General features: G+C 39.3%; 1 protein-coding gene and 1 long non-coding RNA gene across 2 annotated transcripts; one reads left to right on the top strand and one right to left on the bottom strand.

Annotated features, from left to right (window-relative positions):
* The first annotated feature begins 136 nt into the window (after positions 1 to 136).
* Positions 137 to 6,493, top strand: LOC118469271 (uncharacterized). The gene is made up of 3 exons (XM_055014657.1): positions 137 to 158; positions 1,197 to 1,505; positions 5,680 to 6,493. The coding sequence occupies exons 1-3, from the start codon at positions 137 to 139 to the stop codon at positions 6,027 to 6,029; spliced, it is 681 nt and encodes a 226-aa protein (XP_054870632.1). The 3' UTR covers positions 6,030 to 6,493.
* A 5,371-nt stretch (positions 6,494 to 11,864) lies between these two features.
* Positions 11,865 to 14,917, bottom strand: LOC118469270 (uncharacterized). The gene is made up of 3 exons (XR_004846131.2): positions 14,819 to 14,917; positions 14,285 to 14,470; positions 11,865 to 13,584 (listed from the first exon to the last, which is right to left on the bottom strand). It is a non-coding gene; the product is annotated as an uncharacterized LOC118469270 (long non-coding RNA).
* Positions 14,918 to 16,344: the final 1,427 nt, after the last annotated feature.

Genomic DNA, 16,344 nt, shown 5'->3' on the forward strand with positions numbered 1-16,344 from the left:
GGCCCAGTACAATCAAACCTTTATTTGTCATTGCACACTTTCATATACAATGAAATTTCATTTGAGCTGCCCTGCCAATAACCAGCGCAGTGCTGCGCGCACCTTTCTTGAGGAAAAAAGAAAAAGACATGCTGGGATGTGGGTCGGGATAGCAGAGGGTAAATGAAAAAAAAGGTTCGTTGTACCAAATGAAACCTCCAATGTTGGGAAATTCAATTTGAGAAGGAACCTAAAAAAAATAAACCCGCAACAGGCAAAGCATGACATAAGACAAGGATAGTTGGGATGAGGATGTGGGGTGGTGGAGGGGGAGCACTGCACAGTTAGCCAGTTGCTGTGCAGCAATTTCTGCATACGGATTCCTGACCCCTGTGTATAGTGAGGGAAGCTTGTGGAGGCAGAGGGGGAGGGGGGTATGGACATGTCTGTGTGAATGTTTAGCTCAGTCCTCAGTTCAATGAGTCCGATGTGTGTGTATGCGTGTAGCCCATCTATTTCCGTCTCAGACCTCCGGTGTCTTAGTTCGCGAGGGTGGGAGCACGATAACACAGCAGGTTGCTATGGAGACGTCCTCGGTTGGCCCGGTCCAAAAGTCCAATACCCACAATACAGCAGATGCTGCACCAGGCTGCCTGTCCATCTCACATCCAATTTTCCCATCACTCCAGAAGAAAATCTTCATCCAAGAGGGATTTTACTGTTGAAGCTTCTCCCATCTTTTTCTGAGACAGTTGTCGGTAGAATTTTGTTTTCAAATCAATGACTGGAAGAAATAAAACAATGATTCAGGAAAGTGATTTAAAAACAATGGAAGAGGAAATCTGACAGAATAACAGAGTTTCATATGTTTGTGTAGCTGTAAAATACATCCAGGTGTGGATTTGGTCTTGAGAACATCCAGTGATATGAGAGGAGGAACATGTTGAGGGAGGAGCAACACTGTCAAAGAGCAGAACAGAAAAGGACTCCCACTGTCACATACATTCAGTATGGAAACCAAACATAACAGATAGTGTGTGGAAGATGCTGTCACTGCATTACTGGGTCATGTTTCCTTTGTTTGTGATCACATTAAAAGGTAGGTTAATGGAGGATGAAGAAATGTCTTTAATGGATCTGACTGTTAGAAATCAATGGAACAGATTTCTAGCAAACATTTCAATATGGTCTTTAACAACATTTATGTCTTTATTTAGGGGTCAAATGTCAACAACTGACTGCAGTGAAGGATGAAGAGTCCAGTTTAGAAGGCAGCACCGTGACTCTGACCTACAAATACTCCAAAGCTGCTGCTATTGATGACTATTTCTTCTGGTATCGACAGCATCCAGGAAAACCTCCAGAGCTCCTCTTGTATCACTATGGAACACAAAATGAAACAACAGCTGGACTGTCTGCTGCTGTGAGTGATGATAAAAAGCAAATCAGTATGAAGATCTCCTCTGCTGCAGTGTCAGACTCTGCTGTGTACTACTGTGCTGTGAGGCCCACAGTGACAGGAAACAGCAAAACTCTGTACAAAAACCTTTGGAGCAAAGACAACAGAAAACTCTACAACATCCACTAGAGGGAGACACACTCTGTTAAAACTCTTATCTGTGACTTGGACTGACAAAAAAGACAACAGAGAAATGAAGCAGTAAAGATCAGAGACAGAGCTGCTGTGGAAACACAAAATACTTTGATTGGCTGAACTGAACTGAAGTATATGATGTCAAGAGGTAATGGCCCCGCCCACTGAACTTCAGCTCATCCACTTACATTATTTCTTCCTCATTGTACTGCAGCGGAAGAACATTGTTCATCTGATGTGTGTCTGACTTTAATAACTCCAAAGACATGTTGCTTTACCTCTTTTTGTTTTCATCTCACTTCATAGGTGAGTTTATGAACAGATGAATTTCTCTTCAACCTGCTGTGTTCATGTTCACAGTTGAAATCCCTCAATATTCTGTCTTTGTCATCAAGTTCTGTACAATCTAGTTGTGATCTGAGCTACAGTTGAGCTGTTTGTGTCCACAGAGTAACACTGTACAGGAGACATTTTCCACTGTCTTCTCCTCTCAGCCTCATGGACAATGTGAGTCTGATGGCTTCATTTTCTCTACTTTTTCCAGGACTAATAGCTGAAGACACAATCTCTCCTGAACAAGATGAAGTTAGTGGAACAGAAGGAGAATCTGTCACACTCAGGTGTAACTATCAGACAGAGGATGATGACATTAGCCTTGACTGGTACAAACATCATTCTGACCTTCAGGCTCCTCAGTTTATACTCTGGAAAGAAGCAAAGGGGAGCTCAGATGAATATATTCCTGATCATCGATATGGATCCCAAACAACAGATACATCAACTACATTGACCATCAGTAAGCTAACCCTGGCAGACACAGCTCTCTACTACTGTGCTCTACAGACACAGTGATACAAAGTGTAGCAGAGGCTGTACAAAAACCTGAACACAGATATGAGACTCCTCTTCAAAGAGGAGGGAAGTGGTATTGAGAGCACAGCTTCATATCAGATGGATTGTTCTAATTCCTGTTTTCTCACAGTCACTGTGGTTACAGCTGCTAATGAAACACTGTGGGAGGATTGACAGGAGCAGCAGATCCAACATTAACCACAAACACACCACAAGAAAGTTCAAACACAACATAGAAAATAAAAGAAAATACAAAGATTGACAAAACCGATGAAGAGAAAAAATTCATATTAAATCTGGACAAGATTCACCAGAAGGATTGTGGGTCCAATGCTGAGCTTTTTGGCCAAACTAGACATTGTGTTCAGGTGATAGCAAACACTGCACAACATCACAAACACACCATCTCCTCTGTGATGCATGGTGGTGGCAGCATCATGTTGTAAGAATGCTTCTTAGCAGCAGGTCCTCAATGCCTTATGAAGATAAGGAGGGTAATCGGAAAACAGTAAAGCACAGGGAAATCAGCAAGCTGGTTACTCAGGTCTGACTTGCTGACTTGTTCAGGTCTTTTCTGACAGGACACAGAATAATGGTCCAGATTAAGACTTGGTGCTGAAAACAGAAACAGCCAGAAGATACATCTGACTGACTGCTGAGGACCACAGCTCACAGAAACATGAAACACCAAACTCAACCTGACATACAAGTTCAGCTCTCTGCAAATGTTTGATCTAAACATTTACCTGCCTTGAGACTAACCATAAGGGTCATTCCAGAATTGGAGGACATTTTACGTCCCACACATCAAATTTCAAATAATCCATATGCAACATGCTAAAACATGTAGTTGTTCTGTAAATTTATTTGTCCTGAAACCAAATCTAAAACACTAGGAGAAAAAGAATGTTTGGAAGTATTTTTAAAAATATCAAATAAGTCTGGAGTTCCCCCTAAAATGTCATTTTTCTCTTGTCCCACCCCTCTGATGACCAAATTGAATCTCAAACAAAACCATCAAAATGAAATTTAAAGGTAATTGTGGGAGCATTTTTTAATCAACATAATATTTCAAATTTTTATTATTATGGATGGAACGTGTGTCCCACAACATCGTTAGCATAACCTTTTTAGCTGGTAGAAGAAGAAGAAAACAGTAAATCACTGGAATTAACATTAAACAGTTTTCCTAAAGAATGGGTCGAGCAAAGCTACATCCTCTCTTCTATTTTTCATATTTTCATAACATTGTCAGCTTTGACTGAATGTCTCACTCTACCTCATGCAACTCTGTTATGCATATTATCAGGATAAGACAAATTCTTTTGATCTTTTTCTTTAAATTTTCAGTTTTTTATCAGTCAGTTTGTCCTCTTGGTCAGCAATAACAGCTAGATAAATACACTATATTGCCAAAAGTATTCGTTCACCTGCCTTGACTCGCATATGAACGTAAGTGACATCCCAGTCCTAATCCATAGGGTTCAATATGACCTCGGTCCACCCTTTGCAGCTAGAACAGCTTCAACTCTTCTGGGAAGGCTGTCCACAAGGTTTAGGAGTGTGTTTATGGGAATTTTTGACCTTTCTTCCAGAAGCACATTTGTGAGGTCACACACTGATGTTGGACCAGAAGGTCTGGCTCTCAGTCTCTGCTCTAATTCATCCCAAAGGTGTTCTATGGGGTTGAGGTCAGGACTCTGTGCAGGCCAGTCAAGTTCATCCACACCAGACTCTGTCATCCATGTCTTTATGGACCTTGCTTTGTGCACTGGTGCACAGTCATGTTGGAAGAGGAAGGGGCCAGCTCCAAACTGTTCCCACAAAGTTGGGGGCATGGAATTGTCCAAAATGTCTTGGTGTGCTGAAGCATTCAGAGTTCCTTTCACTGGAACTAAGGGTCCAAGCCCAGCTCCTGAAAAACAAGCCCACACCATAATCCCCCCTCCACCAAACTTTACACTTGGCACAATGCAGTCTGACAAGTATGGTTCTCCTGGTAACCACCAAACCCAGACTGGTCCATCAGATTGCCAGATGGAGAAGCGTGATTGGTCACTCCAGAGAAGGTGTCTCCACTGCTCTAGAGTCCAGTGGTGGCTGCTTTACACCACTGCATCCCACGCTTTGCATTGCACTTGGTGATGTATGGCTTGGATGCAGCTGCTGGGCCATGGAAACCCATTCCATGAAGCTCTCTGCTGAAGCACTGTTCTGGAGCTAATCTGAAGGCCATATGAAGTTTGAAGGTCTGTAGTGACTGACTGCAGAAAGTTGGCCACCTCTTGGCACTATGCTCCTCAGCATCCACTGACCCCACTCTGTCAGTTTACGTGTCCTACCACTTGGTGGCAGAGTTGCTGTCATTCCCACACACTTCCACTTTCTTATAATACAGCTGACAGTTGACTGTGGAATATTTAGGAGTGAGGAAATGTCAGGACTGGATTTGTTGCACAGGTGGCATCCTATCACAGTTCCACGCTGGAATTCACTGAGCTCCTGAGAGCGACTCATTCTTTCACAAATGTTTGTAAAAGCAGTCTGCAGCCTAGGTGCTGGATTTTATACACCTGTGGACATGGAAGTGATTGGAACACCTGATTCTGATTATTTGGATGGGTGAGCGAATACTTTTGGCAATATAGTATATCTACCTTCTACTCCTGAGAAAAAGCTAACATTAGCATGGATTAGCAACCCTGTTGCTGTGATTACAGTAGGGTTAGCAAACAATAAATAAAACATGTAACAAAAATGTTGCCATTGATGTGTTAACTGAGCCAATCAAGCCTTTGATAGTTTATTACCTATTATTGATGAATATGTAGCAGAACGTTGTAAAAGAGAAGGTATATTTTTCAGAAATTTTGAAGCCCAAACATCCTCCAATTCTGTAATAACCCATAAACCAATGAGTGTAACAGAGAAATCAAGAGTCTCATAAAATAAGGGGTTGGACATCAACACACTCCATCATACAGTGACTTCCTGAGGAGGAGGTTCTTCCTGTACAGATGTTGGAGCCCAGCTGTCTCCATCACAAACGTTTAGTCTGATGATTACTGAGTGTTTTTTGTTAGAACATGATGCTCTTCATTCCAGTGCTGCTCCTTCATATATTCACTGGTAAGTCACATTTTAATGCATCTCTTTAAATTCAGAGGCAGAAACATTCATATCTGCTCATTTAATTACAACAGAACAAAATGCCCAACAAAACACAGTTTTACTCACAAACTGAAATTTTCCAGCAGGTGTCAGCAGTGAAGAACTCACTCCAGTCAACACTGAAGAGTACAGTTTGGTAGAAAACACTGTTTCTTTGTCTTACAAGCCCTCAAAAGTTTCAACAGGAGATTATTTCTTCTGGTATGGACAACATCCAGGAAAACCTCCACAGCTTCTCATCTCACACTCCAACTCAGGAACAATCGTAATTAATGAAGATCCCAGACTGAAGATTCAAGTGGAGGGAAACCAAATCACTATGGAGATCTCCTCTTCTGCAGTGACAGACTCTGCTGTGTACTACTGTGCTGTGAAGCCCACAGTGACAGGAAACAGCAAAACTCTGTACAAAAACCTGACAGCTCCTCACTGAGGAGGTACAAAACATTCGCTGAACATCAGCGCCATCAAGTGCATCCTATTGGCTTCAGATGAAACTGCTGAAAATTCTGCTTCTGAATCTCCAACCTCAGACACTGGGTCCTGAACATTACTTTACTGGTACTGCCTTGATATGTGTCTTTATGATCTGCTTGAGAATGAAGTTCAGTGTTGGATTGCTGTCAGTGCTGGTAACTCAACCAGAAATCCAAATTTCCACTGGTTTTCTCAACATCACACCTCAGTGTCTTTCTGATGGACATCACCCTTCCTCATGTAATTTATGTCCATTTTCTGAACCATCAACTCAGTGTTGTTGCTCAGACTGGTCTTTGGTTGGTGACCTCAACAGACAGTAAGTATGGTCAGCAGACGAGTCTGTGTTTCTTTATTTGATAGAAATCTCTGCTTTTTTAATGTATTATTTTTTAACCATTTGATTATTAAAACTATCTGTTATCCTCGAGGAAACGAAACTCCAGTTAACAGAACTGGTTAAGATATATATATATATATATATATATATATATATATATATATATATATATATATATATATATACATACTGCATGTCAGTAACTGAAACATGTGATTATAATCTAACAAATCTTTGCTGCAACAAAAAAGCCCTGTTCATTAGCAACAGCCAAATAAATAGACACACAGACAAATATATCAAATTCTTAAATTCACACCTTTTCATGGATCGCTTTTCTCAAGAATTATACCCTCATCCTGTCTTGTCTGGACTTCCACAATGCTTTTCAATCAATAAAACTACATGTATGTATGCATTTATTTCTTTATTCTTTTATTTATGTTGCCTATTTTGTAATGTTTTGTTAACAGTTCTATTTTTTATATTTATTATTTGTTGATACTATTTTTTATTATTTAATCATAAGACTGTATATATTCATTTTTTTGTGTGTGTGTTCATTTTGCATTGTTTTATTATTCCTTTTTCTACCAGTTAGGATCGTGAATTATATTGGTAACAGGTTTTATAATTATCTTTATTGTTGTTTTGTTGCAGCTGTCATTATTTTTTCTTATCTTTTAAATGCTTTTCTTCATATGAAAATTGCCCAGCTTCAGTGGAAATAAAGTTAATCAACCTATGAATGGATGGATGGATGAATGAATGAATGAATGAATGAATGAATGAATGAATGAATGAATGGATGAATGAATGAATGGCCCAGTGTGTTCATCATTTTAACACCTTCCATTACAAAATATATACTTTTTAGTTTTGCTGATCAGCCTTTGCCTGCAGTCATTTTCTATTTCATGTAATCAATAATCAACACCAACATGATGTCCTGTTTCCAAATATCAAGCTAAAATATCACATCTTAAGTCAGCTTCAGACTGGCTTTGGTGAGGAATTCTCAAGGCCATTCATGACTTGTGGTTACTTTTGATGTCTCTGAATCCAAATAAGTAAAGAAATGAAGCGTCACATGAGGATCTGCTTCCTGCAGGAACTGATGGTTTATGCGCAACAGTTCCTGAGAAACGTCAGAAGGTGGCGCTGGTGCCACATCAAAGAGCTCCATCCCCTGCTGGACTCACATGTTGGGAGCAGTAGTATGTATCTGCAGCACCGAAGGCTGTGCTTTCAGGGCCGCACTTCGAGGACCTCATGTCTGGAATCCTTCATTTTGAGACAGCGCCACCTCCCGCATGGATGATTAATAAAAAGGTTTCTTCCACGAAAAAATTGTTTTCTAACAAATCGTGGGTTTAAAGGTTAATTCAAGGCAAATTATTACTATATGTCCAAATGTTTACAATTTTAAAGATTTATTCCAGTCTAATAGTGCTTTCTAAGAAGTTATGGTTTTAAACTTTTATTCCAAAATACTGATTTCTTCCTGTTATCTAACTTGATTACCAAATGTTTCTCAGCATGTGATTATCAGGTAAAGTAACAATGGCATCATATGCTGTGGCCTTTATAGGCTCTAGAGCTCAAAAAAGAAAGTTTAGAAGGTTAGACAGAGGCAAAACACAAGGACAACGCTGCAGGCAGATATTGATAGCTTTTTTAAACAGTCTATATTTTGCAGCAGATTGTCATTCGCTCAAACACAACAGTGTGCAGTGCCTAATGAGAAGTTAAATTTTACTTTGTTTTTCACATTTTGCATTCAATATTCACATTATGACTCTCGTTCATCTTGACCAGAAATGAGGTCTTAGTGACTCATCTAACTCAGTAGATGGCATGAAAACCACCGGTCCTAGAAGTGCTGCAGACACTCTACTGGTTTAGGAGAACAACTGAGGCTGGGAAAGCTGCAGGATTACTGGTAACACATCAGTTGGACACAAACAATCCACCGCATTTGAAACTCACACTGAGCTCAGCAGTGGAACAATGGAATGTTCTATTTTACTCAAGTGGAAGAACCACTGCAACCGGAGTGAAAGGGCAGAAGTATCATCAGAAAATCTTCCTAAATTATCAAAAGTAAAAATAGCAGCTGTGACTAATATATAGCACTATTTCTATTTTAAACATTATTGTTGAATAATGAAGAATTGTTTTATATTTAATATTCTAGTGGAATGTAGTTGAGGAGAAATATTAGCACTCAAGTAAAATTCCTATCACTGTGTTCCAACAGGTGAACTCTGAGGGCAAAGTGAGGTCAGCTCAGGCCTCCCAGCTACTCTTTAGCCTGCTGAGGTCTACAGTGGGAGGCCACTCAGTGTGTGGAAGATGTTCAGGACAAGCAATGTTGTGACACTATAGGTTATTGTTAAAAACAAGTACAAGCTTCATTTTAATACATTTCTAAACTCATTTCTGTGTTTTTGCAAAGCTGTAAAGGCTGGTTGTGACAGCACAGTTTTACCTCATGTTTGGTTCTGTATTCTTGGGTGTGTCTTACATCTGTTGAATTAAGTGGCATCACAAACACCTGTGATCAGCACTGCAGACACTTAAGCCCTATCAAGATTAAATCAAAGACATTCAACACAAACCAAGGATCTAATTTTCAAAGTTAACAGAGCGACATACACTGATCAGCCACAACATTAAAACCACTGACATGTGAAGTGAATAACATTGATCATCTTGGTACTGTGTGGTGTTCTGCTAGAAAACCTTGGATCCTCGCATCTGTGTTGGTAAGACTTAGACACCCAAATCAACATTGTTACAGAACAAGCACACTCCTTCATGCAAATAACAACCCTAAATGTCACTGGACTACCACCACAGGAAAATACACCCCACCATGTCGCAAACACATCAAACAATCAGGAACATCTTGAGGAACCTGACAATCGTCAAAGATGTTTATTTGACCTCCAAACTTCCTAGACCCCATTTTGATCAAGCATCAGCAGGATGCAATGGAACAATTTTGATTCCCAGAGGCCCCACTGCACAACCCAGAGCACCCAAAGGATCCACTGCCAACATCCTGGTACCAGACCTCATAGGACACCCTGAGAGGTCCTCTAGTCGAGACCCCATAGGACACCATGAGAGGTCCTCTGGTTCAGGTCCAATGGCTCAAACGCATTTTTGACCACATAAGGAGGACCAACACAATATTAGGCAGAGGATCATAATGTTATGGCTGATTGGTGTATATAATATTAAAGCAGATTCAACATGGGAGTAATACTGTGAACACCGTTAAAAGAAACAGCCTTGGAGTTAACAGGCTGTTTGGGATGAAAGCAGTTGGTTGGAACCTGTTCCAGCTGACTTAAGGCCATTTCCCACTGCAGAACTTGAGGGCCTTTTTAGGTTTGCCTGAACCTTTTTGCAAGTTCCGACTGCTGGAACCGCTCCTGTAGAACCTCTTTAAAGGTAGTTTTCAGGGTAGAAAAAAGTACCTACTCCAGGAACCAGGTTCAGGGCCACCCCTGAAATCTAGTTGCCCACCCCAGTTCCAATAGGCCAAGTTCCTTCATTGAAACTTGGACTTCCGAGTTTCAATGAATGAATTAACTGCAGTGTCTGAAGGCAATGGAAGCAGCATTGATGCCTGGAACCAACTATAAGTAGCAGAAGCTAATCAGTAGTGCATCCATAAACATCCCAGAGAATGCAGAAGACTCCGTTTGTACCTTTTATGTTTGTGATGGAGGCGACACAAACAGATCTCAAAGCATTAACGGGAGCTGAGGTTTAGTGTGTTGCTTCCAGCTGTTTGTAGAAGTCTGTCTCTGAGTTTGTTCAGTTTTACCTTTACCTTCCCGAGGAAACTCAGGGAGGTAAAGGAAGAACTCTGCACCAAAAAGGCCTCAGTCAATCAGCAGGTTCACATCCACAGCCTTCATGCTATGAGGTATCAGTACTAAAAATTGCAGCACAGTGCCAATCCTTACTGTTTAATTTAATGTTTAAAGCCAGACAAAGCAGGTAAATCTAACTCTTCGTTTTTCATAACCTACATCTAATTAAAGATGAAGTACCATCCTAAATTGTGTTGCAGAAATTACCTTCTTTATTCAGCTCTTGTTGATTGGTGTATGGCAGTTCATGAAAAAGTCACATGATGGTGCTGGTCCCACATTGAAAAGTCTACAGAGACCCTGCAGAACTCCCCCTGCAGAACACAAGCTTCTGAACTGGTGTTTGCTGCTGCAGAACATAAACTGTACTTCTATCAAAGTGTGACAATCTTACATTTACATTCAAAACAAAGTTGCTTTGAGTAAAAACAGGTTTGTGGAGTGCTTGATTCAAATAAATGTCACTTGTCTTTAAAAGCAATTTTGTCTTTGGCTTATTTTTTATGGAACCAAGGGACATGTTTATTTATAGGCTTTTTCTACATTAACCTTGCTGCTTAAAATACATATTTTTTAAAATTTAATTTCTACATTTTATATGTTACAATGGCAGCCAGAAAGAGATCTTAAGACATTTTTTTGTAAACAACATTCAATTTTAAGCACAACCAGGCTCATGTGTAGAGAGTTTGGCCTTAAATCTGCCTGGTAATTCTTGCAGTGCAGACTCTGTTGAACTATCGGTACATGTGCATTTTGTAGCAGAATAAAGTCTGTATCATGTGATTAAAGTGACCCGATTGAGCATCTCAATAGTTCAACTGGCTGAGTGGGCGACCCATGAATAGAGACTATAGTCCCTGATGTAGCAGCCGTGGGTTTGAGTTCAACCCACGGCCATTTACTGCATGTCCTTCCTCCACTCTTTTCCCCATGTTTCCTGTCTCTCTCTCCACTTTCAACTATAATAAAGGCTAAAAGACTTGATCATTACAAAATAACTGAACAAAGAAACACTTAACCCAATAAACTTGGTCGTGAGGAACAGATTCAACTTAAAAATGAACTAAAACAACCATTAAAACACAGTTTAATGCCTTTGTTTCTTTATCAGCAAGAAGAATCCCGCAGCTCTGTGCAAAATAAATTCATGTCTGTTATGAAGCATAATGATCTTTTATTAGACATAATGTTGAATACCATCTAAAACTAGATTTGTGTTGCAAATATCCTCCTTTTGGGTTTAACAATCCTGTTCCAGATACTTGTATTCATTTCTGCCTTTTTTCATACCGGGAAATAAACGTTGTTGTCAAAGTGAAACCTCAGTTTGCACGTCTGCGCCTGCAAGATTCATCCATGACTCATTTTCAAACTGAGTTGTGACTTGATGTTAACACATTTCTGTCCATTTCTTCCTTCATACACTGAAGAGCAGACTTCAAGCCTCCATGGTGCCTTTATGCACCACCACAACAGACCATCTTCACGAAGCAAACGATGTAATAATCCTGTATAAAACCACTGCATGTACCAGCAGGTCTTAATGACAAAACATGTTGTGAAAATGGAAGATCATTATTTTTTGCAATATGATGATTAACAACATAAAACTGAACATGAATATGAAAATAATGATAATACAATCCAATCTAAACACTAAAGGGCAAAATGTCTTCTAATAAATAAAATTATATGATTAAAAACTACTAATAAGAAGAAATTGCTTTGTATGTCATTTGTTATTTGTTCCTTTGGTTCTGTTTTTGGGGTTTGTGAAGGGAGAACTTTAATAACAATGATCCTATTATTTGATTTACTGGGCACACATGTAGCGACACTCAAAGGTCAGCTCTTGGACTAATTCTGCATCTATTTCTCGACTTCAGTCTTAAGCGTTAAGCAGAAAGTGAGAAGATCCTCTACCAAGAATTCTGGTGTACCAATTAGTATCATCTGTTCATAGGGTAGTTGTCTTTATTTCTGCAAATGAAACAGAAACAATTTAAAATATAATGAAACACAGATAAAAATGGACATAGCTTTCAATCTGAAAAGTGACAGAAGTGCAGAGAGGACTTAAAGCTACATTGTTTCTAACAGCCAGCAGATGACGACTTCCCTGATTTCTAAAAGATGTCTGGTTGTATAGAACCCAATGAGAAAATGAGCCTCCTTCTCACTTGATTTATTACCTCTATAAGCATTTTCCTAAAGAGTTCATGGTCCTAATCACTAGTTTAAAGCCTTCTTCAGTACAGAATGATGTTCATTTAGTAAATTATGGTTCTATTTAGAGTAAAATAGAGGACAAAGTGGGATATGTTTTAGGGCGGGGCTACCTTGTGATTGACAGGTCACTGCTGAATCACTGTGTTCAGTGTCCTCAAGTTATCAGTCAGATCCACCTGTCACTGGTTCTGTCAAATGTTTAACCCGAGTGTAACCATTACAGCTGGTGGTCCTCCACTGTCTGCCTCTGATTGAGGGAAGCAACAATAAAATGAGTTTGGTGAGTAGGGAGGCGCTGACGATTTTCTGCATGAGTCCAGAGAGACACGAGGCTTCAGCTGTGATTTGTGTGCGGCCACAGAGTTTCATGAGGCGAGAGATTTCCTGCTGTGTGAGAGGCTGGCGTAGCAGCTACTGTTCATCACTCTCTCCTGCTGTCCTTTTTGGTTTTTGCTTGTGGGTTTTGTTCGCTTTTGTTCGTCCGCTTGGCCTTGCAGAGTCCTTGGATGTAAAGACCTGGGAGCACATCATGTGGTGGCAAACTCACTTTTACTATTTTTGTTAATTATTGTGTTTATTTTATTCAGTTCCCTGTTGTGATCTGAGGTAAGTAATTATCAGTCTTAATTTCCAGTAGCACTGAGATCCGACTTACATGTGATGGTTACAGGCAGGAGTGCACTGATTGCAGTGCTATCTGATATGCAGTGATGTTTTAAGAGTGCAGTGATTTTCACCCTTGGTTCATTGTGCTCATGTGCAATCAGTATTAATGATATTAATGATTAGACCCCAATCGGATGAATAGGATTGTGATTTTATGATATGCACTGTGGACAATAAATACATTTACACACCTTCCTTCATTGTTCTCCAGTTTGTTTAATACTTGGCCTGTGGTGGCAGGTTGAACTCATGCTAGTCCTTGAATTGTCCACTTCAATCATGGGAGTTCAGCAATCTGTGCAACTTCTGAGTCTGAAACTCTTCATTTCCTGCATTCTGGTGATTTTATCATGCACGAATTTATTCTTTTTCTGCATCCATTTCTACAAAAAAAAAGTGTATTTGTAAAGGAAGACAAACAATTCAAAATGCAATGGAAAATAATGCAGTCAGGGTCTCAGGCATTCTGTACTGCTTCCAAATATTTAATCTTAAGCTGAATGGACACACAAACAGGCTAGACTCACTGTTCTGCTCTGTGTTGTTGCATCATTGTAGCTTTTTCATGCCATAATAAGAAATGTATATATGTTTAGTGTTGCCATAGACCTAAAACTATCAAGGAGCTGATTATCAGTCATTCTTGGCTTGTGCCTTGACAATCACCATTTTAATACACAAAGTAGCTGCATAAATAAGATTGAATATATGTGTACGTCTTTTTAGCTCTCACCGTTTCCTTTCTTTTTGCCATAGTGCCATTATTTAACAAGATATGAGTCTTAATAGCTTAAAAATAATGACAAACATGCTTTGTTTCTTTACTTGAGGTGTTTGAAGTCAGATTGCTAGTTCAGATGTGACCTGAAAATAAAATCTAAAGTCTGAAATCACTCTCAATGCCTGTATATTTGGCAACATTCTGCTTTAAGTCCCTTCATTCATCATTTATATTTAGTTCATTACATACAACAGACAACAGACTATAGTAGTTTTACCGTATGTGAGTTATTCTTATTTTATATGTTCACATGTTATATCTTTTTTCTCAGAAGTACAAAGTTCCTGAAAGTTTTCAGACACCTTCAGCTGCAGGTTTTTTTCCATCCATGTTGATGGAAACATTCTGAGGTCGAGTTTTTTTTTCTTCTTCTGCGCCTGCTGACGGATGTTTGTCACAATCCGACCTGACCTCAAAGCCTCGCTTTGCTCTCTCTTCCTCCTCGAACTTGTGCACGTTCTGCTGCTGTCTTCCTGTCAGTGGTGAAGCTGCAGAAAACAACAAACAAACAAACAAACAAACGATGATGCTTTGCTGGTAACGGAGTCGTGTGGTTTCTGCCGCAGCAGGTCACACAGCGCTGATGCAAAAACAAGGTCAGACTCTATGTTCGATACAATGATGATTTTTAAATTCATGATGATGAACTATAAATTCAACACAACAAATATGAGGAGGAAAAACATCACATTTAAACAGAATGATGTCCTAATAGATGATTTTCACTAAATTACATACTCTGTTGCACCTTTTTAAATTTTAATCCAACATGCCTGGCTTTATGTCATACAAACCTCCTCCTTTTAGTAGATAAAGTTGTGTTTAATCAAACTCACAGAGAACGCAGAGCAGGTCAGGTTGCTTTCTTTTCTTTCTGAGCACTTTGGACTGCATTTGGTGCGACTAAAAGCAACATGGAGGCAGCACCAGGGTTCCTGAAGCAAAGACAAAAGCAAACGAGTAAAGATGAAAGTGGACAAAACCCGTAGTATTACACAACACGAAGATCTAAAAGAGTGAGAGAGAAGAGAAAACACAAAGCAAGACTAAATTAACCTGAATCAATTCACAAAAGCACTTTTGCAAACACACACGACTCCTACAGTAAATGTTCAAATGAGGGATCTGGTCTTAAAGTTTGGGATGGGGGTCGATCAAGGCATCAAACATCTATCAGAAAAAGCTATTTCACTGATACTTTTCAATTATTACCTACATTATCAATTAGTAGTCAGTCAACTTGACATCTGTCCAGTGTTATTGTTGCTGTTTCGGTCTTCAGACATGTAAAGGGAATCAGGTAAGCTGCTGTGTAATATATACCAATAGAATAAAGTTAAACTGTGCTAGAATCCTTCTCAGTCTTTAAGAAAAGACTAAAAACCATGAAACCTAAAAACTGAACACATTCACACTTGGCAGACTGCAAAAAAATTAATAAATAAATAAATAGTGAAAATAAAAACAATAATAGTCCTATTACTTCCTGCACTTCCTGTAGGCATCATGGTCCTATTATCACACTTTAATTAGTTTCATGGCTCTTTTCCTGGTCATTTCCTCCTGACTAGATCTTTGCTTGTGTTGCATCTACTGTCAGATGTAGTTTGCTTTGGATAAAAGAATCTGCTAAATGAAACTGTACAAATTGTAGATGATCCTACTTTATCTTGACCACAAGAGCTCTTGCTGGAGGTCATTAAGGACCACAAGAGTCTCAGTCATGGTGGCCTGCTAGTTTAACCCCACAAAGCTAGTAGTCTGAGTGATTTCTCCTCTGCTTGGACAGTATTAAATCCTAAGAGGTAACATTAAGGCACAGCTTGGATGCAAAAAAGGCCATTTTTATCCAGTTGATCAGCATATACACTGGATAGATTTTAATAACGTTCATGTGCTTGAAGTGTGTACTGTCTGGGAAAATGGTATCAGATTGAGGCTTGTTTTTGGCTTAGATCTGACTGGGGGCAATAAAACTCTAACATCCCTGATGCAAACTGACATCTAACTGGAACAACTAGACATCCGGTTCCTTCAGGTGATTCAAAAGGCCAACATCAAAACACAAACATCCTACATCACATTCAGTATGTTTTTCTCATCAACAAAGTGCAATGAACCTGTGGGCAACACAACAGACTGCATATAGTGGCTTTATTTAAAGCATTCGAGCTTTATTAGTTTATTTCATCATTTAGTACTACTTTATACTTCTTACAGCACTATATTTAGCAGCCATTTAACTTAGGTGTTACTTTGCAGATTAGCATTTTAAATGCAACAGGTGAAGATTTAAGCACTGATCAAAATCTAGTTTACCCATAAAAGTCACAACCTTCTAACAAAAGTGAAAGATAACAAT

This window comes from Amphiprion ocellaris, chromosome 10, assembly GCF_022539595.1.
Source record: "Amphiprion ocellaris isolate individual 3 ecotype Okinawa chromosome 10, ASM2253959v1, whole genome shotgun sequence".
NCBI lineage: Eukaryota > Metazoa > Chordata > Actinopteri > Pomacentridae > Amphiprion > Amphiprion ocellaris.